General features: G+C 39.4%; 1 protein-coding gene across 3 annotated transcripts in view; it reads right to left on the bottom strand.

Moving 5' to 3' along the window:
- The window catches only part of AFAP1 (actin filament associated protein 1), a 113,954-nt gene that overhangs the window by 76,750 nt on the left and 11,766 nt on the right, over positions 1 to 25,438 (bottom strand). Inside the window, exon 1 of one of the 3 annotated variants that reach the window (XM_064711723.1) lies at positions 17,564 to 17,582. The exons of 1 other annotated variant lie outside the window; for it this stretch is intronic. Coding sequence is in view for 1 of the 2 variants with exons in the window: in XM_064711720.1 (XP_064567790.1) it covers positions 8,062 to 8,080 (19 nt within the window). In the remaining variant the exon portion in view is untranslated. Of the gene's footprint in view, positions 1 to 8,061; positions 8,139 to 17,563; positions 17,583 to 25,438 lie in introns of those variants that run through there. One more of the 3 variants, XM_064711720.1, reaches the window with a different exon arrangement.

The raw sequence follows: 25,438 nt of genomic DNA, 5'->3' as shown, positions 1-25,438 counted from the left end.
GGTCCTGATGAAATGGAAGAACATGAGAAGAAAAACAAGAGGAAGATGGGTCATTCACAATCCATGAACCCTTAAAGCATTCTTTGAAGAAAAACAGAAAGATTTATCTCAGTTAAATGGCTTGTTTATAGGAAAAAATACAAATGTGTGCTTGGGGTAAGGTTTTTGTCTTCTTTGCTTATTTAATCTGTTTTCTCATGATTATACTTTTTTTTACCACAATTTTCCTAAAGAGATGTATGAAGAAAGGCAGAATCTGCTTACACTTCCTTTTCACTCCAGATGGCAAAGTGATGAAAACTGACTAACAGCTAAATCAAGAAATCATTATGATGAAGGCATGGATTCTAAAAAAAGCCTTTGAAATGTTTCAAGTCAGAGAAACAGGAGAGCAAATACCTCCTAACTTTTAGAAAGCAATGCTCATTCTCAAGGCACTGGAGACTACTCCATTTTCCTCCCATCCTTTTGGATTACAAAGCAGCACTCTGTGGTTTACAGATGGGAAACTGAGGCAGGCTGAGTACCACAAAGACTGTCACAGAGCATAACTTGGCACTGCCACCAAAAGAAGCAGCTTTTCCCAAACCCAGGCTGTCATTTCTGCCTCTTCCCTGGGCTGGCATGTGTGCTTGTGCAGCCACAGGATGGACTGAAGCAGGGCTCTGATAAAGCTTTTAAGAGCAATACCCAGTCATGCTGGAGTAACTTTATGGTGAAACACAACCACAGACATACTTGTACCTAAATTAATGCTCCATGAGGCTCACTGGGCTGTAGGCACAAACTCAGGCTGTTTTGAAATTCCTTTTATGCTAGGATCAGACAATACTGGGGTAATGAAAGAATCATGCTGTCCTCTGTGTCCTGTTTCTACACAAGGAGTGACAGGACACATTGAGGGCTGGTGTCCCAACCACACTGCATGCTAGGGCAGTCCTGTGCACACCCTGGTACTTCCCTCATGGGGAGACCAGTGAAAAATTGGAAAAATTTTGTGTTCTGCCATTCTCTAAATCCACAAATTTGGTGTCAATCTAACTGCTGTGCTGCAACACCAAATTAGCCCTACAGACCAAATATATATATGTTGAATGTGTACATACACTGAATGTTTGAGGTGGAATCTCAGATCCAAAAAGTCTTTTCCAATGATTTCCATTAATGGTAAAGTTCTCCCAGTGTCAACGGATGCTGAGATAATCTAACTCTTAGCACATCTGAAAATCCAAATCAAGCTGTGGCCCTCTCCAGATAATGTGACTAATTTTATCCTTTTTTGACAGCATTGTTTATTTTTGTCTTTGGCTTTGTAATGAAAATGTGGATCTAAATAATGTGACCTAAAAGCAGTGGAAAGTTCTTATTGAAAAAGAGAAATGTTTTGTTAATCCTAAAAAAGCCCAAACTCCTATAAAGTAAATAATTAAATATTTGCATTAGAAAATTATTAAGTAAGTTGTTAAAACCATGCTATAGAACTTACTATAGAATAGTAAATTCTATAAACTTTTATAACATTAAATTTTATTAAGAAGTTTCAACACAGCTGTGCCGGTTTCCCCGACTTTGCAGGACTGTGAACAGAGGCAGATCCCGCTGGCAGGAGCTGCCTCTGCACAAGTCACAGCATGCCCTGACCAGATGTGCAGATGTTAATAAATAGGAATAACGATGATGATGATGATGGCAGAACCATGTAAGCATTCATGACTTTCTGGTTTCCAGCCTCTCCTCCCTCTCCAATGCCAAAGTTGCTCAGAAGGCTGGCGAGGAGTCAGGGGCTGAGATCCATCCTGGCAGCGCTCGCGGCCCCCGGGGCCCCTCACCTCATTATCCTGCCACGGAGCTGAAGGATGCTGAGCCGCTGCCAAGGAGGAGGTGCAGCCTCAGAGGGACACCCAGTCTCCCCATCCCAAGGAGTCTGGCCTGGAAGGACAATCACAGGTCACCCTGGGCCCCAGACTCACATTCCTGGCTTGCACTAGCCTGCAGGCAAACAGATTACCTAGGTTCAGGAGCAGGGAGGAAGAGGACTGGATTGCAAGCCAAGCCAGAGATTATTTGCAGCATGGATTAATTAGAACTACTCGGATTCCTTTTTTACGCACTCATACTGAGAAAGAATAAATTCTTCAGAATAAAAATACTCAACCATGCCAACACATCATCCCCACTGGTGGCTGCAGATGCCAGGGCACAGTCTTGTGTCACCCTCTGACACAATGACATTAGCAAAAAATTACATCACAGGCTACAGTGAAACTGCATCCCACTGTAACAGCTCATCCTAAATGCCTGAAACAAGAAGAAAATGGAGAAATAAAATCGATAGGTGAAAATTATCATCATATGTAAGTAGACCGCATGCACAACTCTGAAATGTTCATTATTAAATTCCAATGGTCTCAGTTCCACAGCCCTGAGAGACTATATGTTGAAATAATGAAAGAGCAAGGGTAGAAGGGGGCTTAGAATACAAGTCAGCAGGTGTAATTATTATTTGGAAAATTCTTAGGCACTTACTCTTCACAGCACTGCATGAATATTCATTAAGCCTCCCAGTTTAGGAGGCTTCAGGTTTGAGTGTTGCTATCTTCCCTTTATGGATTAAAAAAACAAGGCATAAAAGCACAGTTTCAAACATCTAAGTGGAACTTGAGGATTTCTCTTTCTCCATAGTCTCATCAAGCCTTTTAACAATTATCATTCTCTAAGGTTAAAAGAGCAACAACTAAGTGACTGTGGAGAAAAGCAATTGCCCAAGACCTCTACAAAAATAAATGGTAAAAACAGAGGTGAATTCAGAACTCTGCAGACTTAGTCCAGTACCTTGCTCCTCTGGGAGCACTACTTAAGTGTAGCAAATGGTGAGCTAATAATATCACTCTTTGGAGCTCTGGTAACAGTTTCCCAAGACTTGCTCTGTGAGGCCACAGCTCAGTGATCCATGGAGCAGATCAATGGAGCAGTGCTGTCAGCAGGGCTTCAAATTAAAACCTAAAAGAAAAGGGTTCATTGAGCTCTTGACATAACTTTTAGGTTCAGCAGTGGTGCCTTAAAAACACTGCTCTTTGGCAATCATGACAGTCAGATGGCATTTTTCAGAATATATATCAACTCTGGAAAACATTTTGTCAGGGAGTGTCGTGCAAGCCCTTGTGTTCTGATTTGCAGAATCTGCAGCTGAGGACCAGCACAGCAAACCCCTCCTGGCACTAAGTCAGACACAGGCAGCTATGCAGGGGTAAGCCAGAGAACCTCAGCCACACACCAGGGCAACAGTCTTGCCTCAAGAAGCTTCCATAACATCTCAGAAACCTATTTGGAGAATAAACACTCCTGGCTACACAGCCTGCACGGAAAGCCTAGGAAGCAGACAGATAATAGCTGTGCCCCAACACCTCTGCTCCTCCAGAATGAGAGGGCAAGGAGAAAGATACCAGAGGTCTAAGCAGGCATGCTTCTGGTTCTTCATGCACCCATGAGGTGCACTGAAGCAAACAATACCTCCTCTGGGGCTTTTTATGGCCTTGTCATTGGAGATAAAAGTAATATTGTGTATACATATTTCAAAGTAATATTTCATATACATATATGAAAGCAATATAAGGATTCTTGTGTATGCCATCCAACTGTTAAGTGGTTTCTCAGCTACAGAAATCTGAAAGCATGACAAGTAAAATGTAAGCAGAGTATGATCCCAAAGACCAGCAAGCAATCCAGCCCTTCTGTCTAATTTGTTCAGTCACTTCTAACTCTTCCTGAATAAGACAATAAGGAATTGTTATTTATCCTTATTTACAGTATATTCCTTTGAGTAAAGGACACAGGACAGGTCACTGGAACATTGGCAGGGTTTAATCTTCTAAGTGGTCTAAGTGATGGTGACGTTTTTCCTAATGAACAAATAAACATGTATCTTCTAGTCTTTCCCACTTAAACAAAGGAACTAAAAAACATAAGAACTTTGAAGAGTGTAAACACAATTCAAAGAAAACAATTAATATGAAAAATATTGAAATTTGAAAAATGCAACTGAAAAGTATAAACAGAAAATAACAGCAAGGATGCAAAGAATGCATCTTTTGCTAGTAATTCTGTCCATGGGGTAGGACACAGGCCAGACAGGGTTATCTGTTTCTCAGCAGTTAATAAGAAACTTCCAAGAAGTCTGCTTTTGCCAAGGTGGCCAAAAAGATGGGATGGGGCACACTCTTTTTGTGCATTTGTTAGAAAGTTGGATCTCTGGCAACAGTGCACTCAGACATGGACAGAGAGGAGGAAAGGGCTGCATCTGCTTTGGCAGGATCTTAGCAATATTTGATTCCATCATCACAAATTGTTCCTGTTTCTGCCCCTACACTGGAGCATGTCTTGGTGCCAGTGAATCAGCAGAAAAGTCAAGGGCTAAGTGGAGTTCAAGGAATAGTCTGGGTCATAGTTTACATGCTTATTATTTTGGGTTTCACTTAATTGCATGAAATTCTTTTCTAATTTACACGTTTTCCAAGGGCATTGAATCTTAATGTTTTCTTACAGGCTTAGCACTTCATAATGAGCCTCTCTGCTGCCTTTCAGCTTTGGACAGGCTGCAGCCTTATCTGTTTTCTCAAAATTTTATTTATTCTCTTTGCAAAATCTTATTTATTGTTGGACACTGGTGTTGAGATCAGCCTCCTTAGAACACAAGTGTGTATACACAGCCCAAACCACTGTAGAGTTTACAGTCCAAACATTCACTCAGCACAAAATCCTCATTAGCTCTGTTTCATCCCTGTCTCTTACCCCCTATTTATTTTGGCATTGTACAAGAATATGCTGAATTCCTGAAAACAGAAGTCTTCTTTATAGTAGGATTTAGGTACATTAAAGCAGGTAAAGTATAATTTTGATGAACATTAATGTAATAGTCTGGTGGGAATACAGCTGTCCAGGTGTGCTTTCCACAAAAAGATACTGAACTGTGTGCCAGAGCCACCAGCTTCACCACAGCAGCAAGAGAGGTGGAAGCAAAGGCGCTCCCATCCCAGAATTGTGAAGTTTCCCTGTCTGCAACATCACATTGCTGTTAACTGAGCACTTGTGAGAGCCTCCAGAGAAAGGAAGTTATGGAACACACAGATCACTGCCAAGGGTCAGCTCTCATGGAGCCATGTCCTGGTGTACTCTTACTAGGAGAAGGTAATGGAGAGTTAAATGCCATTTCCTCAGCAAGAACCAAATGCTACAATGAAGATCCAGTGCTCTTTTGCACCTCCTCACCCATTCTTCTCTGCTCTCCTCAAGACCATGAGAAACTGCCACACCGAGAGGGGAGATTTGCAATATGCCAAGCACAAACACCATGTGGGGTAGTGAGAGATCCCCTCTGAGAACCAAAGACCTGTTCAGAAGTCTTCTATCAAGAAGAAATGTAAGTGTCCCACCACTCAGATAAGGTCCTCTCATTTACAGCCAGTGCTTCAGAGCCAATTTTTAATGCTTTAAAAGCACAAGAACATTTTATTACACCTCAGAATAACACAGTGTTTTATGTTAGAAAAAGATGCCCTGGAAAATTACCATGAAAATTACCAGCAAATATCCACTTTTTGGCAGCCCTATGTATTTGGGTAAGGTCTTTTATTTAGTTTTTTAAAAAATAAATTACTAAATAAACATACACGTTATTACTCACATCCAGGAGGAAGTGTGACTTTTCAGGAAAAACGAACTTTCTGCTCAGGCACTTTCCAATAAGAGCTCAGAAGAATGAATATAATACAAGTCAGATTTATTAGAAGTAAATTAAAATCATCTGTAATAGGAAACTTCTTTTTTTCTCCTCTAAACTTTTTTTATGAAGCAGAAATAAATTCCAATTCTATTCAAAATGAGGTAAATAAAAGCTTTTGTAACTTGCACTATCTTCTCAATTGCAGTATTTATGATGAACACAAGGTATTTATTTTTGGAGGGAAAAAATGAGCTGCTATAATTTTAGTCTGTTTTGTGCCTTTTTAACTGCTATGCATTTCATTCTTTTGAAATGCCTATTAATTTTTGGCATTAGAATTCCTTAAAGTAATTTTGTTAATAGAAGGACACTTAAGTCTGTGTCCTTACATAATTATTTTACATACTCTCCTAAACATGCATTTAGTTGATTCATTTCTAAAATCCCCAAGAGCTCAAATTTTTCAGCACGTTTGAGAGAACTGGCCCTTATTATCAGTTAAAATATCATTCTGTATCAACCTGCTTGGAAACCAGAGCCTCTTCACTTAACCATAAACACTACAGCTAAAATCTGACCTAAGTAATCTGCCAAACACTGTGCAGGAGCTGGTGCCAGTTAGGATGACAATCTAATTCTCTCTTTTTCCAGAGCTGGATTTTATCCAGGGGACGATTTTTTTTTTTCTTTGAGTTATATTGTTTCTAAGCTAATTTGGGGCATTTTGCCTTTGGCTTGGAACATTTTCTAAATAATACAAAAACATCAATTTGGACACAGTGTCAATGCCTAATGTACTACTTTTATATAGTTTCATATGAAAAACAATCCCTGTTACATCAGAGATAACTGTAATAAAGGAAACAGTCCTAAAACACCTTCTTGCTTTCAGGCATGTGGGAAATATCACTCTAAACAGACCTGCAGAACATAGAGCAAACACAAAAGTTAACTTGGATCCTTTTCCTCTGGCACATCTGACTAGAAAATGCAATTCCTTGCCCCTACCCCAGTGTCAATGTGGGTTGTTGGGAAAGGGTGGAGCTGCTCTGTCCCCACTTTCTGCTGTGGGTTTCTGGCTTTTCCACCATCAAGAATTAAACTAGAAGTGCAGTGCACCTCGACTGAGTGCAAAAGGAAGGATTCCTTTTCCTTGAGTAAGAGCCATCTCACCCTGCAGCTGTACGACTGCCAGATCTGGTGCATTCATCATGAATCCAACCAAGTCCCTGGTAAAACAATCCAGTCAGATGCTGTCATCTGCAGGGCTGCTGACTTTCATTTTAAAATTACTCTGGAGCAACTCAATTTCCAACTGCTTTTTGTTCTTCTTGCTAATGCCTTACTCTGAGGTTGAGAATACAATCTTTCAATAGTCAGGTTTAATCACAAAATCCATTTATATGTTCAACAAGTCACTCCTATTTCAAGAGAATGCTTTGGTAACATTGAGATATAGAAAATTCAGAGCTGTCTCCATGAAAGGGACTTCTAGATTTTCATTAAATACTTCCTGCTAGTGCTTTTATATTTTTAGGCCACTGTCTCTTGGCACGACAGAACTGATGATGGCACAGGTCACATTTCCTGAGGCACAAAACGACTCTGCTGGAAGCTGAGACTCTCTCCAACAAACCTTTCTGAGCAAGCAGTTCATGCACAAAGGCACAGCCATGCCTTGGAATCTCCCTTTGAACTGCAGGGTCAGTGCTGGCTTTTTTTTTTGACAGTGATGAAGCTGCTGAGGAAAATAAAGGAAAAAAAAAAAGTTTTCTCAAAGTGCAAAGCATCGTTTCAAAACAGTAACAGAATTAGATGTGAGAGGTTTTGGGGGAGACTTGCTGCAGGGTAGATGGCACCTGGGGAATGTTCACCCTTATCAGCTGTTAAGGTTTGCTCCTACAAGATATTAAGCAAAATACACCAGTCACAGCCATAATAATCTGAATTCATGTGAATAGTCACTTTTTTCAGATCATGCTCCTTCTGACCCAACTACTCAGAGATTCAGACCTTCTCTGGGGTCCTCAGAAGGCTGGTACATGTCCTGGCAGGAAGGTGTTCTTTCATCCAAACAGCAGGACACACTGACAGATTCACTCCCATTCTTTTCTCCAATCACCCTGTCTGCTCCTCCTCACTCATGGAGACAGAGCTTGATGCTCTGCATGAAGGTTTTCCCCATCTCCTTTTGTCTTATTGGCTGAAAAGTGCCGTGAGACTCTCAGATCCCTCTGGCACAGAATTATAGAATGGTTAGGGTTGGAAGAGAACTCTAGAGATCCTCTAGTCCAGTTCAAGAAGCATCACCTCGTTGTCATCTTACTGCAAAAGTTCCATACCCTCTTGGTGATTTCTCATGGGCAGCTCCTCACAGCACTGACTCCTTCTTCCATACAGTACAGCCAACAAACTGGATCTCTCTTGACAGCACAACCAACAAACTCCAACTCTCTCCTCACCCAGCTAACCCACTCTTTTGTAGCACTCTTATTCTTATTGGACACAGCTGTGGCCTGTTAAGGGCAGGCCTGCTCCTTATCTTTGGTGATTAGTACAGCTGCAGCTCCTCAGGTGGGAGATTGCCTTCTGCACTATTTTCCTACATTCTATCCCTCCACGTCACCTAGAGCAGCAGGTTGCACCCAGGCAGGCTGTGTCCATCTCCAGAGAAGAGACCACAAAACTATTTCCCTGTTTCAGTCCTCTTTCAGTCTCAACATAAAGAAGATTTTCCACATATTCAGATGGAATTTCCTGTGCTCAGCCTGTGCCTGTTGCCCCTACCCTGTCTCTGGGCAGCACTGAAAAGAGCCTGACCCCAGCATCATGACACCTGCCCTTAAGATATTGGCATACACCTTTAAGATTCCCCTCAGTATCCTCAAGGCTGAACAGGCCCAGCTCCCTCAGCCTTTCCTCAAAAAGGAAATACTCCATGCTCCAGGGAGATGATCTATGGCTGTAAAAGATCCCAGCCTGTTAAATAAACTTAAATTTCTAAAGGCATTTAATTCGACTTTTTTTTTTGCATCTACAACAGCAAATGTGGGGAGTGTTTATAAGTTTAATACATTTAAGTTCATTTAACTGAATTATGAACAGAGAGCTTTCTGCAGAAGAAACACGTCTGCAGAACAAGTCTTTTGATGACAGTTGCAACATATCGACAATACTTTTATTATTTTCATTATACTAATACCCAGAAGATTGCAAAATTGTGTGAAATGAACTAAGGCTTTACTACAGCTACAAAGACAGTGCCACTACTTGCAGGACTAGATGCTCAGGTTGGCTTTTCCACATTTAATCTCATCTGCCTCTAGTACTTATCTTAATGTTAGGAGAGACACAGTTCTCCCTAACTTTTCCAGAATGGAATCCCTTCCATTCTGGATCAAAGCTACATTCATCTCAAGGTTTCATCTGCACACAGACATTGTAATTATACTGAAGGTTATTCTACCATATCTGAAATACATCTCAGTCATGAAAACTGGAGTCTTATTTCCAAAAGACCAGCAGGCATAATGATGTAAGGGAAAACTCCAAAAGATATTCTCCACTAGAAGACTTCAAACAATGATTCAGACAACTTTTTCCTAGGTAAAAAAAACCTTTTTACATCCTAGGAATGCAAAATTTGTTATTTATACACTTAATTATGTCCACTACATATATATTATCTGCATTAGTTGCAGCAAAAGCATTTTATTATAGATGTCTATCAATAGTTAGGTAGGACTTCCAGCTCATTTCACACTAGCTAGAAACGGCCTCAATCATGCTAATGACTTTGAGGTTGGCCGAATTTCAACTAATAGCCTAAAGATGGATAGACATACATATCTAATTACTGTGTCCCTTCAAATGAACACTAACAGAATACTTATTTTTGTATTCAGAGAGGAAGAGGAAAAAAAATTAGCCAAGTTGGCAGAAGCCATTTATTTGGCATCTGTCTGAACTAAACAGTAGATTTATTTGTTTAAAGAATAGTCTAAAAATTAGGATGGCCATGAAGTCAAACACCCATAAACTTGTAATCCAATTCTGAATTTCTACTATAATCTTTTAAAATGTGACAGTTGAGTCATGCATGTAATTTCAAAGTCCAGGAAAAGCTTGGTGGCCAATCAAAAGATATTTAGTAAAAGCAAGCTGTTATACAGCATAATAATCCTAACAAATGCCAATGATGACTGTGTGGCTCAACTTTCTTTTTCTTCAGCATCTACTGAAAAGCACACAAACTATTTCACATTCTGTATTGAAACAGGGAAATAATTTATGAGTAAACAGCTTTTAAGAGGAAAAAAAATATTTGGGAAATATGAAAAACCTGCAAAGATTGTTCACGATGTGACTGCTAGTTAAAGTAACTGCTGGTTTTATGGCAGCGGAAGTGGAGAAATCAAACCTAAAAATACAACAAAAAATGAAGAGATTATGATCTACTGATAGATATTTTAAATGACAAATTTTGAAGTAAATACAGCTTTCTTCAAACACTAATAGATAGTCTAAGATTGTCCACTCTTTTGTTTTGCCTTGTTTCAAATTCATGAAAGTCTTGCAAATTACAAGATGCATTCCCTTCCTAATGCTCCAGTGAGAAACAAGCTACCTATCCCATGTTAGGATACAGAAGAGTACAAAATGGTGAATAATTAATAATTTATCATCATAACAGGACTGAAGGCATTAACAATTTATGACAAAATACTAATATGCTATCCCTGCTGTCCCTCAAAACAATGAGCAAACCTTGTTTTTCCCTAGAGTTCTGTTACTTAAAAAAAAAACACAAATGAGAAACAACATCTCTGTATTGCATAATTGTGCCCATATGCATTCACTGCCCATGAAGCCCAGGTCCCTGCTGCCTCTGCTGTCCCTGACACATGGGACACCTGCTCTGCAGACCAGAGTTACAAGTGTATTTTAATGCCAGTAGCACATGGGAAGGTATATGAAACCCCAAAGGCACCCTATATGTGTCCCAGTGGCACACATATCAGACAGATACTACTTAACAAGAAAATCAAAATCTCAAGGTTTTTGTTCAGTCTCAAGGTCTAAGACAGCCAAAGCAGGATAATTCCTCTGCTGGTAGCCAAGGAGTGACCCTCAGTGACAAGAACTCAGTGTAACTCCAGCTCTGTAAGCTGCTCCAAATACGGGATAACCCTGCTGAGCTCCTGGTCGTTTTCAAGCTTCATTAGTCTGTAAATCAGGAACCAGTGGCTTCAATGATCAGATAGGAGAGGCTGGAAATTTAGATTGCAACATCTTAGTCTCAGGTTCTTCACGTTCTTCCAGTACAGACTATGTTGACTTTATTTAAGGTCTCTCACCACTGTGACACACCGACACAACTCTTTTCACAAGTGTTGCAATATGGTGAAGTCCTCGGATTACTGATGGAAGTGGTCAGACTCCCAAGGTGCTTCTTCAAACCATCACAAACACTTAACACAGCCTGATTCTCAGGAAGGACACCAGAGCTAAACCACTGACAATGTAACTTCTGCACAAACAAAATGATCCATACAAACAGGCTCTCATGTGCCATGTTAGCTGACATAATGGAGTAAATACACCATAATGGAGTAAATACACAACACAATCAGACCCTGACGTTAACCACATAGTTTTCTGTTAACTTTCATGCATTTACCCCTTACTTTACTCTGATTTACGAGAAGATCCAGCTATATTCCTAAAAAACTTAACACAATACTGTGGCAGCAAGATAACAGTTCCTTAACCCTTTATACTTATTTCTTATCCCAGTCCTTCTGGAAAAGTGAAGCATCAGTGACAAAATTCTATTGTTAGGAATTGTTAATGCTTACTGCCAAAAACCACACACATATTTTGCTAGGCAGCAAACTTAATAGAAAAAACATCATGCTATTTATGCCAGAATCATGTTGCCCACATTAAGCATTTTGACATGGTGGTTCACTGACATTTAAATATTTAAGAAAGAGGGGTGAGAATTTTTGATGTTATTACACTCTCATAAGTGTAATAACACCTAGCACTCCAGGGAGCACTAGGTACCTTCTTGGCCCTTATGTTAAACACAAAAACTCTATCCTACATTGTCTATCTGTTACTTCCCTGAAAACCTAAGCTTGATATTAGAAAATCAATATGTATTCATAACTGGTTTTTGCAATTTTATAAGGAAAGAGACCACAAATTTTTGCAATTATTTATAAACAAGTTTATCTAAACAAATCTATTAACAAAATAGGACAGTCCATTTCTTCATATCAAATCAAAACATTCATCTCCATGCAAATACAGAAAAAAGTCAGAAGGTTCCTGATGGATGACTCCTTCCTTATAGAGAATCTACCATCTGAAAGACAAAACCTACAGGAATCTCCAAGAGAGTGAATATCCTCTAACTATTCAAATAAAAATTAGAGTCCTACTTTTTGCAACAAAGAAAAATTTATTACTTTTACCTCGTTATTACTAAGACATTAGTATGGCTTTTTCAAGACATTCCAGTGGCCTTCCAAACTGCAAAACCTGCCAAATTCTTTGACTCAGTTGCCATAAAACATTTCTAAATTGCTGGAACCAGATCCAAATTTTGTTTTATAAAAGTATAAAAAGGATATGAGTAAAACTGTGAGTCGATTCATTGTGAATGTAACATGTTAAAGGGTTTCCGGGTCCTGTTACTCATTATGAGAAAACAGCGATTCAGATATGCAGATACATTATGGTGGCTCCACAGATTTAGTCTCATCCTATTGTTTTTGGTGGTTTTCCCTTTCATCTAATCATCTGCATCTGGGTTTTCCCTAAGTAAACCCATGTATTCCAAAACCAAGTAAATGAAAGCAGTTCCATCAATAAAAGTGTGTACTTTCTCTAGTAATATTAACTACACGCTTTTCTCTTTGTCAATGGAGCAAACTGGACTACAGAAAAAACAAACCTTTGGAATTCTCAACAATCCAGTTATTTTACTATGAAATTTGGAGTATTTTTATCACTTGAGAAGACAATAATGTAACTTACAATTGAATTTATACCCAGGTTGTATGACGAGCTAGAAAAGATTCTCAAGAGTTTTTTTAATAGTATCCAGAATTTTTCTGTTTCCTGTGACTTTTACACTAAGTAAGTATTTACAGGCTGTTCAGTAATTAATACCTTCAATATAATCAACCAAGCAACCACCATGACACTCATACTTAAATATTTGATAAAACATATCTTCTGCTTCAGGAACATCTGCTCAGTGTTACCCAGTTCAGGTATGGGATTTCTATCACATACACATAAGATAACTCCTGCCTTTCCAGATGGGCTTTGCAAGAGCTTCTGGGAGCACATCTCCATAGGTTCACTGTCTGCCTTCAGGTACATGGAGGAAATTCTGGGAATGCACAGGTAGAGACACAATTCCTCTGCAGCTCAGCCCCATCCATCCAAGAACAGCCGCCCTCATCAATGACCCCTCTCAGCTCTTCCCTTATCTGCTCATGTTGAGCTCCTTGCCTACCCTGAAAGCAGCTCCAAGCTCTGCTCAGAGAGTTTTGGGAAGTGTGTTTGGGGAGTGAATTAGACAATACCTGGGCAAGTGTAGGAGTGAAGCCTGCAAAAGGATAGCAGCTAATTCATGTTCATCTGCCCTTCCTCAGCAGTCCCACAGCTGCAGCTTAATGGAAGGTAATACATGGCTTAATATTTGTCTGGCACAGTTGGGTTTTTTTGGTTTTAGGTTGGCTTTTTTTTTTTGTTTGTTTTGCTTTGGCTTTTTTGTTGGTTTTTTTGGTTTTTTTTAAACCAAAGGTTAGAATTACAGACAAGTATAACACAAACTGAATTCTTATTACAGCTTGTGATGTTCATGCAAAGAGCAACTGCCTTTTCTGATTTGCAGCAAGAGCCTTTCAGAGAGTTCAAGTTTGGTAGTGCTCAGGGACTGGGGGCTGTTTTGACCTCATTTGCACAGAACAACACTTCCATGTTTTACTGTCAGTTTTCAAAAAAACACAGGGCCGTTGTTTGTTGTTTGGGTTTTGTTTTGGTTTTTTTTTCTGGTTTGTATTTTTAACTTTCAAACAAAGCCAAAAGTGATCCATTGCTTAGGAGCACTGTGTGGGAGGGAGGAATGCTCAAAAACATCCCAAGATCCTCCTCAAAATAAACCCTGCAATCTCTTCTGCCCCACCACTTGTGGGTTTGTTTTTGCCAGCACGCTGACTTTTTTAAAAATCATTTTTTAGGTTTTTTTTTTTCCTATTTGACTAATGGAGAACAAATATTTACTCTCAAACAGAAACATAAAGTCAATGCATTCTTTGAATTGTTTTGCTGACTCCACTCCTTCCTCAACATAGTTTGGTTTTTAATGCTCACCACCCATATCAAGCTGCTTTTAGGCAGCAGCACAAGAAACTTCAGGATAACTTCAGGATTTCACTTAATATTCAGTATTCCTCTCCTTAAGGAATGGTGGTGTTATATTTCAGCTTTTGCTTTGTATTTCCCATTGTCATGTGTCTCTCTGTGTTTTTTAAGACACAATTTAGGCAGAATGTATTTCTGTGGGGCTCAGAGCAGCAAATATGTGCTTTTAGTGAATAGAAAAGGATGACAACAGGGAAAAATGAATGGAGGAACCAAAAAAGGTTCTAGGAAGCAGGGTGTGATTGTCATTCCAAATTCTCATTTTCAGTCTAAAATGTTTATAAAAAGTGGAATCTTAGCAATTATATCTGGGTGTTTTTGTTTTTGTAGCTAAGTGATTATATTTGACATAGCTTGAAGCCAGTTATGTTTATACAAGTGCGTGGGTTTAAGATGGAGAACCGAAGTTTGCCAAAGGCAATTGAACCATAAAAGTCACTAGAAGTTTTAATATTACACCAGAAGAGGAGAAACACAGATACTGGTGCTGTGCTCTACCCAGAAAGCTGAAAAAGAAAGCTGGGTTTTTCCTGGACATATTTTCTTAGAAATGGCATTTCCACAATACTTCAAAGAAAACCCTTTTTGTACTAAAGCCACTTCTAAAGCAGCAGCCATCAGAGGAAGCAGGATGAGACAGCAGAAGCAGGTGAGGGAAGGACAGACCGCGGTGGCAGAAGATGTCTGCTCTGTCAGAGCCTCTCCAACATTCCTGCCTTTAAACACTCCGCTGGACATTTTCCTCCTGGAGACTTGAGTAAGACAGAATTCTACACTACACCACCCTGCCTTTTGCAAGGCGGGCTGGCTCTCAGGAGAGTGGAGCTGACTCAGGACAGGGATGTGCTCTCATCAGGGAGTGAGAGGTGCCAGCAACCAAAAACGGAAAGGAAACAGAAAGCACGTCCCAGCCTGACAGCAGATAGTTTTCAAATTCTGGCCATTTGAGAGGCAAAGGGGAGGGAGAGAAAGGGAAGGTATTGCTGTTGAAAAGAGGTGACAAAGCAGCCAATTCTGCAGCTGCTTCCAAGGGTGAATAGGTGAAGGACATGTCAATGTTGCTATGACTGTAGAACTGAATTTCAACACAATAAAAGTAGAAAAGAAGAACAGAATAATTCCAAATATAAAGTTCTATGGAAGAGCAGCTTTGGGTGAACATGAAACTGTGATTAGAGAAGAACTATGAATACGGTAAGTGTCATGGTTTGACACTGGCACAATGCCAGTGCCCCCATGGAAAGATATGCTCCCTGGGGTACACATCATGTTCTTCCATCTTTTTGCATTATCTACCATGTGCAACTTGTGCCCTGAGCAAAAACCACCCCACAAACAGGTTTGTCTGTATTCGAGGCAGAATTAATCAAAACTGTCTTCCCTAAAAAACCTCTGACATGTACTACAGGGACTTTGTCTCCATCTACTCTATGCAAAGGCTCAGATTGGGCAGGGCCCACTGTGTTCTCAGAGGCATATCCATGTCCTCAGTGGCCACACCAGGTGCCAATATCCAAGTCTGAGCACCTATTGGTTTGACCACAGCATGCAAAAAAAAAAAAAAAAATCACTTCCTTTTCAAATCAGGACAATAAGTGAAGCAATGTTATTTTAGCATTTAAAGCTTCCAAGAGGTCAAAACTATTTTTCAAAAGTTATTTACTGTATGGCCATCATACTGTATTCAGGATGGGGAAACAAGCTGTCAGGTCACTGAAGAGAGCAGCCAGGAAATCCAAGCTACCCTCATGAAAAATGTCCTTTACTATTGTTTAAGCTTACTTTGCTTAGACATTATTAAGCATTAGCATGAGGAACAATCAATCTTTTGCATGGGAAAGGGTTAAAAAGGAGAATGCACACAACATAAATAGTTTCTGTTCATTCAAAGAATATGGGTGAAAGCAACATTGAGGAAGTGATGCTGTTAATCATTCTCGTCCTAGGTGAGACCAGCTATCTCACTCCTCAGGGAAATCAGTCCAACCTTTTACCTGGCAATCAAACCCAACCTTCAAACTATTAACCTAAGAAAGAGTGCTTCTACCAAGCATTATCAATCTTCTTTTTTGAGTCTTAAGACCATTTGCTCCGGTTCTACCCATAGAATATATGAGAAATACCCTGATTTTATTGCAGCCTTAACATACTTAAAGATTATTATGATGCCTCCCCTCATTTTTTCCTCTGCTAAACAACTGAAATCCTTTCCCCAACCTCTCACAAGCTGCATATCCTCAGAACTTTTGAATATTCCTTTTGCTTTTGTACTGAAGTCTCTTTCATGGTCCAAATTATCCCTAAAGTAGAGTGCCCCACATGAGACACTGCTCTAGATGAGGCCCTCTCGAGGTTATTTGGGCCCTGAGGATTATTTGACATTTCTTGCAGACAACACTTCCAGTAAAGTGCTTGCCTGTTACCCTGGCAAAGGCTTTGCCATCAGTCCTTCAGCTTTGGCCAAGATGTGGCCACCACTTCTCACACCTTGGATTGTTTACAGTTAATTGATTATTGTACACAGTTAATTGATTATTGCTGTAGGTAATGCAACAACATGAAATGTTAACACTTTTACCTTTAATTACTTCTGTTATTTACACATGGGTAAGGGAGGCCAGTGATGACATTTTATAATGTTACTGGCCTTCAGCCTCTGCATAAGCAAAAAAAAAAAATAATTTAAAAGCTCTTCAGGGTTTCATCACCAAATTTATCATAGCAAAGATGAAAAACAAGTGGGGAACATTCACCCTAATTGCCTAGAATAATAAACCTTTCTGTCATCTGGGCATGAGACAAGATGACAAAAAAGCTGCAAACATCCCAGCTGGTGGCAGTCTGAAGGAACTGCTTTCCTGCAGGTCCAGAGACCCCTTCCCACGTGCCAAGATACTGCAGAAGGCTTGCCAACTCCTCCCTCATGTTCTAGCAGTCAGTTTTATGAAAAGCAGAATGATGGATAGGGAAGGATTTGCAAGCAGATGATACAAATGATGTGCTTAGGAGTCCAGGAACAACCTTCAGTTGCTCAAGCACTGTTTGAGTAACAGGGGGAAAAACATGACATAATCCAACACCTCCTGATATTACTGCACATCACTTTAATCAGAGAAATAGCTCTCTGTCTGCCTGAAGTATTAGCAGTGACTATATATATATAGTTCAGCTGACCTTATCCTTTCATGATTAAAAAAAGTTGTGATGAGGAAACACAGCTCTGCTAACATGACAAACTAGGAGGTTGCAAAGAAGTTGCCAAGACAAAGCCTAATTATGGAGCAGCAATAGTGGGATTTTGGCTCCTTTCTGTCAGTCCTGAATAGTTATGTAAGTTCAGGCAGGAGACAAAAAGACAGAAGGAAGAGACACTATACAGGCCCTTCACAATCAGCTCACCTCAACAGAATGACATGGATCTCTCAGGGCTTGGACAGACCTTGGCACAGCTGCCAAGGATATCCCTCTCCCTCCTCCCCATGGATGGGAGCTGAACCAGCCTTGCTTCATCTGCTGAGCCACTGTGCCTGGAAGAGTCATGCTAATGCAAAAGATCCCTGTTTCTTGTTAGTATCTGAATGCCAAGCAGTTCAGCAGCTGAATCCTAAGTAGCTCAGCCATGCATGGGTAGAATTAATTTCAGCTGGCCAAGAAGGGTACACCAGAGCTCTTAACCAAGGGTGTGACAGGCTTAGCAATAAAGAAGTCTGTGCAGAGTTTGTCCTAAGGTCCTCCTTTTCTTTCTTCTTTATTTTCACAGAAAATGTGATAAAATATACAATTATACAATACAATTTTCAACACAAATAAAATATAATTTTCACAGGAAATTAGTGATCCTCAGTAAAGATTTAGATCTGATTATGTTGAGTTCTATTTAAGTGGAAAAAAATCAAATTCTTAACGAATCTCTTTGATACATGTCAAGGAGTAGCAGTTTAATTTAGAGAGTACCTGTAACATACCATCCAAATAATAAAAAATCTGGAAAAGCTAGGAAAAAAGGTAATTCTGACATTGCTTAGAGCTTAAATTCCAAAGGTATCCCTCCTACTTCTCTTTTTAGACTGGCATGAGATAAAACCATATATTCTGTGAAAGGACAAGATGTTAAATTAAATGTCAATAAAAACCTCCTGCTGATGCCCTCTCTACTTCCCCCCTTCCAAGATGCTTGCAGGGTGCTTTCATCTTTACTATTTCCTGATTAGAGAACTTGCTATCCCTCAGGCCAGGCTGCATGTTCTCCTTGAAATGGGTCACCAACACTGAGAAAACAACAACTGGAGAGTCACTTTCTGAGATACTGAGATGACTTTCAGTGCAGTCTGTGCAAGTGAAAGAAGCACACTCAAGTGTGCAAGTAAGTATTTCAAATCAGATGGTTATTTCTGGATTTCTTTTTTCATCCCTGCCTTTCCTGAAAGTTGTGGTTTTACAAAAAGTTAAAGTTAACTCAGGCTGCTGCTGATCCCTCATTTCCATGACTTCCTTTGGGCCAAAATTAGCATTTTTGGGCCATGGGTGAGCCAGAGGAGCACATGGAGCCAGCTCACCACATGCCAGTGAGATCCTCTCTTGGTGTCCTGCAGGGCAAGAGCAAGGAAGGGAGAATGAGCTGGATCATATCTTGTAACAGCAGCCTACATTTAGGTTTAAAGTCACTGTGAAACAGCAGTCCATGGTGTAGATGTCACACAACGGTAACACTGCACATGGTCTAGTCCTATATATGTGTGTGTATAAAAATGTACATATATATATATTTTTATATATGTGCATTTTTATACACACATATATATGTGTAAATATATATATTTACATATATATATACATATAAAATGTACATATATATATGTAAATACATATATATTTATATATCTCCACACAGCTGCACATGTACATAGGAGACTGTCCTCATGTTGCTGTGAGTGGAAGCATGACAGCTACCAGAGGACAAGTGCTGGGAGAAAACATTTCAGTCTCCTGGGTCAGGCACTCAGGGCATGGCAGGAAGGCTGCAGCTCCCTCCCAGCTCCTCAGAGAGCAGCCCCTATTCCTGAGGGATTCTCCTTGCTTATCTGAAGGACTCAGTAGCTATGTGGCAGCAGAAACAAGGCTGGTTTTATTATCAGTACACTCAGCTTCTTGAAACGTGCATGATTCAGACAGAGAAATTTGGGGCTGCATAAGAATACCTGAAGGAAAAACACCTGAAGGAAAAACATGTGAAGGAAAAAAAATAGTAATTATTAAAAACATATGCAAAATACTTTTGTGTATTACATATGAAACAGACTCAGACGCTCTAACCTGCTGGGATTATCAGAGGCAATGTCACCAACAGCCTAAATGTCATAATCATTTTCAAATGAAAGCAAAAGCTGCAAGCAGGCTCACCTTTAGCTTTCTCCTCCCTGGGGCAGTGCATTCCTAGCAGGGGTGTTATCCTGCAGCTCTGTGGAAAGCATTATCTTCTCTGCTAACAATGCAGCACTGTGCTTTTAAGGACTACAAGGCAACCATGCAAAGAGTGGGAAAGTTCATTCTGAATAATTCTGCAAGAATTAAACAGTCCTGCAGACTTTCATGTGTTACATTAGGGACACTGTTTACTTTGCCTTCTGAAATTTGGTTTAAGGTCAATAAATACAACATCAGTAGAGACTATATTTGCTTACATAAATAATGATCCAATGGGCTATCATAACTACCATTTCCTTTTTATATTTTTTGATTTGTGCTCCTACCTGATAATTAAATAGAAGAGAGTTCAACTGGATAAGCAAAGGTTTTAACAGAGGAATGCACACAGTTCTCCATATCTCACATTCCAAAGGGAATTATTTAATTTTTTGATGTATTTTAACCATCAGGACATTGTTCTCCAGGTGAAATTGAATACATTACAATTCCTACTACAGTCTCTTTTCCTAGAAAGTAGATTCAAGCATATTATTCAACCCCTAGTGAAGCAGACTACATACATATGCTCACATTGTAAGATGAATTTAATAAAGATATTTATTGGAAAAATTGCTGACAAGTATTTTGATCTGTGCTGATGTGTGACAACCAAGAGGAGTGACCAATTTTAAAAATACCTTCTGGCAAGTTTTTGAAATCCACAAGCAGCATGGCAAATGAAAGCATTAAACAAAAAACAAAACCAAATCCCCACCATCACCCCAAAAAACCCAAAACAATAAACCCTGACACTCAAACAAAGAGAAAGAACACATACTTTTTAAGGATGGAGTATGGAAAGGCAGTTGGTGTTTCCAGTTTGTGAGAAAAATGGAAATGCATCTGAAGTAATAGGAAGAAATCTCTCCTGAAGGCTTTTACAATTCCCCTGCAATGGGTTAATGTACTGTATTTCTATAAATTGTATATACAATACATGTATAAATGCATGTATTGTATTTATATATGATGTGATCTCCATAACAGAGTTTAAGTTCCTGTATCTTTTCTACCCCACAACTCACACTCAGCTAAACCGATTCAGCATTGGAAGCACTACCTAGTTTACTTAGTGCTTCCGTTTCTACATCAAAATCTGACAGCTCAGGAAAAGCTGAAAATCCTCACCAAGGTGCAGGAAAAGTGGGCAAGCTTCCCTAAATTAGGCAGAGAAGCCTCAGGTCCCTTGATGAGACCCAGGGGTGTGTGTCACACAGGAATCTCAGTGCCAGGGATGAGGCACTACAGGGAGACAGAGGCTGGAGTGTCCTTTCACAGCGTGGCTTCTCTCAGACATCCTCCACTGACACAAGAAGAACAACTGGTATACACCTTTATGTATATGTATATGTATATAAAATAAATATATATTATACGTAGTATTTATATTTTTATATTTATATGTATACGTACATACTTAGTGAGATAGATAAATACAAGCACATTCTGTAAAATATCACAATAGCAACAAAAGGAGTGATGGGTCGCTAGTCATCTTCAAAGAAGTTGAGGTCAATTCTCCCCAGATCTGTTTGTGATCAGCAAATGAGGTTGCCTGAATTAAAAAATTTAGACGTTTCCACCATTTTGCAACTGAGAGCCTCTCTCAGCGTAGGCCTGTGGAACAGTATGTGGTTTTATTTCAGAACTACACCTGCAATACATTTCACTAGATTAGGCCAGACCTCACTACTTTGGAGGGGAGAAGACCAGTTACAAATTAGTTTGAAGTCAGGAAATCCTATTCAATGTTGTATTTGTTAATAGTCTAGTGAAGTGAAGAGGTATAAGCATCTATGCGCTATATGGTTGCTAGAAGAAACCAATTTCTTCTAAATCGAGGTCAGTAGTGAAAGGGAGGCATCTCCAGAGCTCCTTGAACTTAAAATCCTTAATCCCGGCCCAGTCTTTTACATTTTGTTGCATTTAAGGTCTTTAACTTTCAAAGAAATCAGCAATTCTCTGCACAGAAAGGTAAAGAGAACTGTTTAAACATTTACAACTGATCTCTTCCAACCAATACCTGCAGCACCTTGTGGTATTTTGCTAGGGACCTTGGATACAGTTTTGAAGAAAGCAGAGAAGTATTTACCAAGGCTCTCATTTAGTTCCACCTTGCCCCTTTGGTTAATATAGAAAGCTAACTAAACTAAAAACTCCAGCTGCTCAATGTATCACAAGCCCTTGTAAAGAACACATAAATGGACACTTGCCTAAATTAAACAGCAACCACGTGGTGGTCTGCACTGAGTGAATGTGATGTGTTTATGAACAGCACTTTCTAAAATACACTCTACTTCTCCAACTTCTAATAATATTTAACTTATCTCTTTCTTTCAACAAAAACTATTTAGGTAAAACAATACAGGAATAATCATCCTGTTCCAAACACTAATGAATCTTTCTGGGAGGTCACCTACCATACAAGCAGCCCAGCAATTATTCAGCCTGCAGCAGTGGTGAAGAACTACATTCCTTACAAAAATAGCTTAAGCTTATTATTAAGTCTTTGAACTATTTTTAAGACCTGAACAGCACCAAGAAGTCAGACAAAGGCTGATACCAGTAAACAAATATCAACAAGAAACAGAGAACATGGGTTGTGTGCACTGTCCCTTAGGGGTAAATGAAGGAGCTTCACAAGGTGCTGCATCTTCAGAGGTCTGCAGCTCCACTGGGACTTTTGGCATGGAAATAACATATTTAACTGTCTGAACTTTTCCACTGGATTCAATCCAAGGACACCTGTGTAACAAACTCTGCCTGATTGCATCTCATGGGCAAACCCACTTTTACAGGTGTTCATTTCCCACTGGAGTCATTTGAGTGCTGTTGCAGGTTTTCAGTTTCCAGTCATCTCTATTTAAATTTCTTCTATATTCTATGGAAATTATTGCTCTATTACACTACCTCGGAATGATAAAGATATAAAATGTATTCAATATGTAATATGATAGCGTATATAATAAAAAACCAAAACAACTGAATTTGATTAAAAAGCAGCCTTTAAGGAAATCACCTTACAATACATTTCATATAGAGATTTCTGCTGAAGAAAGTCATACTTCTTAATTATCTATTTCTGCACTTCCTGGCCAAACCTGAAATATACTTATAAAATAATCAGGTCTTGGAAATAAATCCAAGCCACTGGTCCTCCCCGGGCTTCCTATCAAAATCCTAAATTCCTGATATTGTTTAAATGTAAGATTCATTTTCAAACGGATTAGTAATTTACCAGCTAAACCCAGACACTCCAACTTCCCAGAAACTGCAATCTCTAGCGTGCACCTTTTTCAAAGATACAAGGAAAAAATTTTCCCAAATTCTATCTGTAGTTTCCCATGTGATGCCTTCCAAGCCACTACACAATCAGTTTCTTTTCCTGCCTCGAGAACATTTTATTTTGATGGCACTTATATTTGTTGTTTTAAAATTTTAAACAGTAGCAATAAAACGAATTAGTTTTAGTTTATTGAAGATTAAGAACCTCAGTTCCTCAAATGCAGGACATCTTAATTAGTTAAGCATGGAGAGCAGCAGCCTAAATGAAAATCTCACAGCTGAATGAACTCACATTTGGTATGCAAACAATTTTCTATGCAACCAATATGGCAAACTACTCATAAATCAGAAAACTAAAATTATAGAGCAATGCCCAGAAGAGCACCACTAAGTATTTTATATCATAAACCTCATTTACTGAGAGTCTGTCTCTTGCATTTCCAGTTTCTTTCCAAAGATAAGCCATCAAAGCTTTGAAACAGCCATGCAAAGACGTTGTGACAGCCCTTTTTGTAAGAACTAACTAAACCCAGAGTAGGAGTACACTACATGCAAATGCAAAGAATGATTATCTTAAGTGTCCAAATAAATTCCTTTAATTCAGAAGAATTACTCATTTTATAGGGTTGAAAGTTGAGGCAGGCCATTTGAGCTTTAGCAGTGCCCTTGCTCTGACTAAATGCCAGTATTACAAAGCATCATTTGTATCTCAGCTACCTGCCCTAGGCTCCATGCACAGCCAATGGAGAAATTCAGTCTTCCTAAAATAGATGTCTAGAATAGATCAGATTAATCACATCCTGGAGAAGCCAATTTGCATCCCCTGATGGTACAGAATGTCTGCTGGGAAGGAGCTCAGCTGTAGACCTGCTCTGCCATGTGTGGCTCAAGTCAGGCAGAATGCATCCCACTCTAAGTGCCTATCAGATTTCACATGCCTTTCATTCAGAAATCTGATCCCATGTTTACTAAAATGAAAGTGAAAAAGAGCTTTTTCATTACAGTAACATATTGATACATAGGCAGAAAGTTGTTTAGTGATATGTTATACTCACATATATTTACTTGTGCTATTATTATTTACTACTTTCAGGTCATCTTTTAACAGTTTTGCTGAGAACAGGAGTGAGAGAAATATCCAGACTTGGATTTTCTGAAGAACCTATTAACTGGCACCACAGAGAGCCACAGGAGATCCCACAGAGCCTCCTCAGTTTCAGACTCACTCAGCATTCACATGAGGCTGCTCTTAAAGCACCAGGGACAGGAAGGATTTGTGAACATACAATGACAGTTTCATATTCCCGTTTTCTCAACAGATGGTCTGAGTGAGTGCTTTTCTTAGTGCCTTGCAAGTACCAATAGTTGAGTACTAATTTAGATGTGAATAGATTAAAACAAACTGTTTATCCTCAGCTAAGAAGCACATTTCCAAATGCTAATCTTCACAATCAGTAAATGTAACATAACTTGATAAAAATACATTCTCGTTTCACTTTGACTTCCTGCTGTCACAGATTTATCATGGTCTTTTTCTCCATGCCTCAAAACATGAAAAACATAACAGATGTGATGTATAAATGAAAGATTTCATCCCACTGTCTTAAGAAAAGGGAGGATGGAAAGAAAGCATTTTGGCTCATAGCGGACACCCATCTATCAAGAACAGCAAACGTGACAGGCCACTGCAAACACAGTGAAAATGGTTTGAACAAACAGCAAGCCTATTCCCACAAGTCCCACAGATAAGCAGGGCTTGCACTACGCTCAGTACCTTTGCTTTTCCTAACTACCAACACCAGTTCAGCTGTAGCAATTTAGTTCCAGCCCCAGAGTACACTGAATAATGCAGTGTACCCCTCTGGATCCCACCACCGCTTTTCTACAACTGATTTAGATAAGCATCTTATTTCACGAGTTGTATTTGCAACCATTCATATCTTTAATCAATGTCCAAGTTGGTTGTGTTCTGTTTCGCTTTGCCTTTGGTTGCACATGTCAAGTTGTATTCTGTCTCTGAGGCATTGAAAGTGATCTGAAAGTAATCTGACAGTAATGCGTAATGAAATCCCCTACATAACTTCTATCCATGGTCTTCTGATAAGAAAGGAGACCCAAACAAGTTCCCATCAGCAACATTCTGTATTGAGGGAGTGAAAATCTCCATGATGGAGCACCTTGGTCTCATTTCTTACAATGGCGACACTTGCTCACCATTTGTCTTCTAAAGCAATTTGTCAGGATGCTGACCCCATCCAAAACTCATCACAAATGAAAATTAACAACAGACACGGGTACTCAATCAAAGAGTAAGGCAAGGCTAAAAAAAAGGATGGCAAAAATCATATATAGGGGATAGGGTACCATTCAGACATGGACCCAAAATATCTCCAGTGTGGGGCCGACTGCTGCTGAAGAACAAACATAAGCATAAACAATAACTAATATGGTTGTTTTGGGGTGGGATATTTTCAAGCGAAGAGTGCAGACAAACTAGTTTAATGTTTTTCAAGTCCAGCAGAT

The sequence above is a fragment of the Zonotrichia leucophrys genome, chromosome 4 (genome assembly GCF_028769735.1).
Source record: "Zonotrichia leucophrys gambelii isolate GWCS_2022_RI chromosome 4, RI_Zleu_2.0, whole genome shotgun sequence".
In the NCBI taxonomy this organism is placed as follows: Eukaryota; Metazoa; Chordata; class Aves; order Passeriformes; family Passerellidae; genus Zonotrichia; species Zonotrichia leucophrys.
The sequence above is the reverse complement of the archived record's forward strand: the minus strand, read 5'-3'. Positions and strand labels throughout refer to the sequence as shown.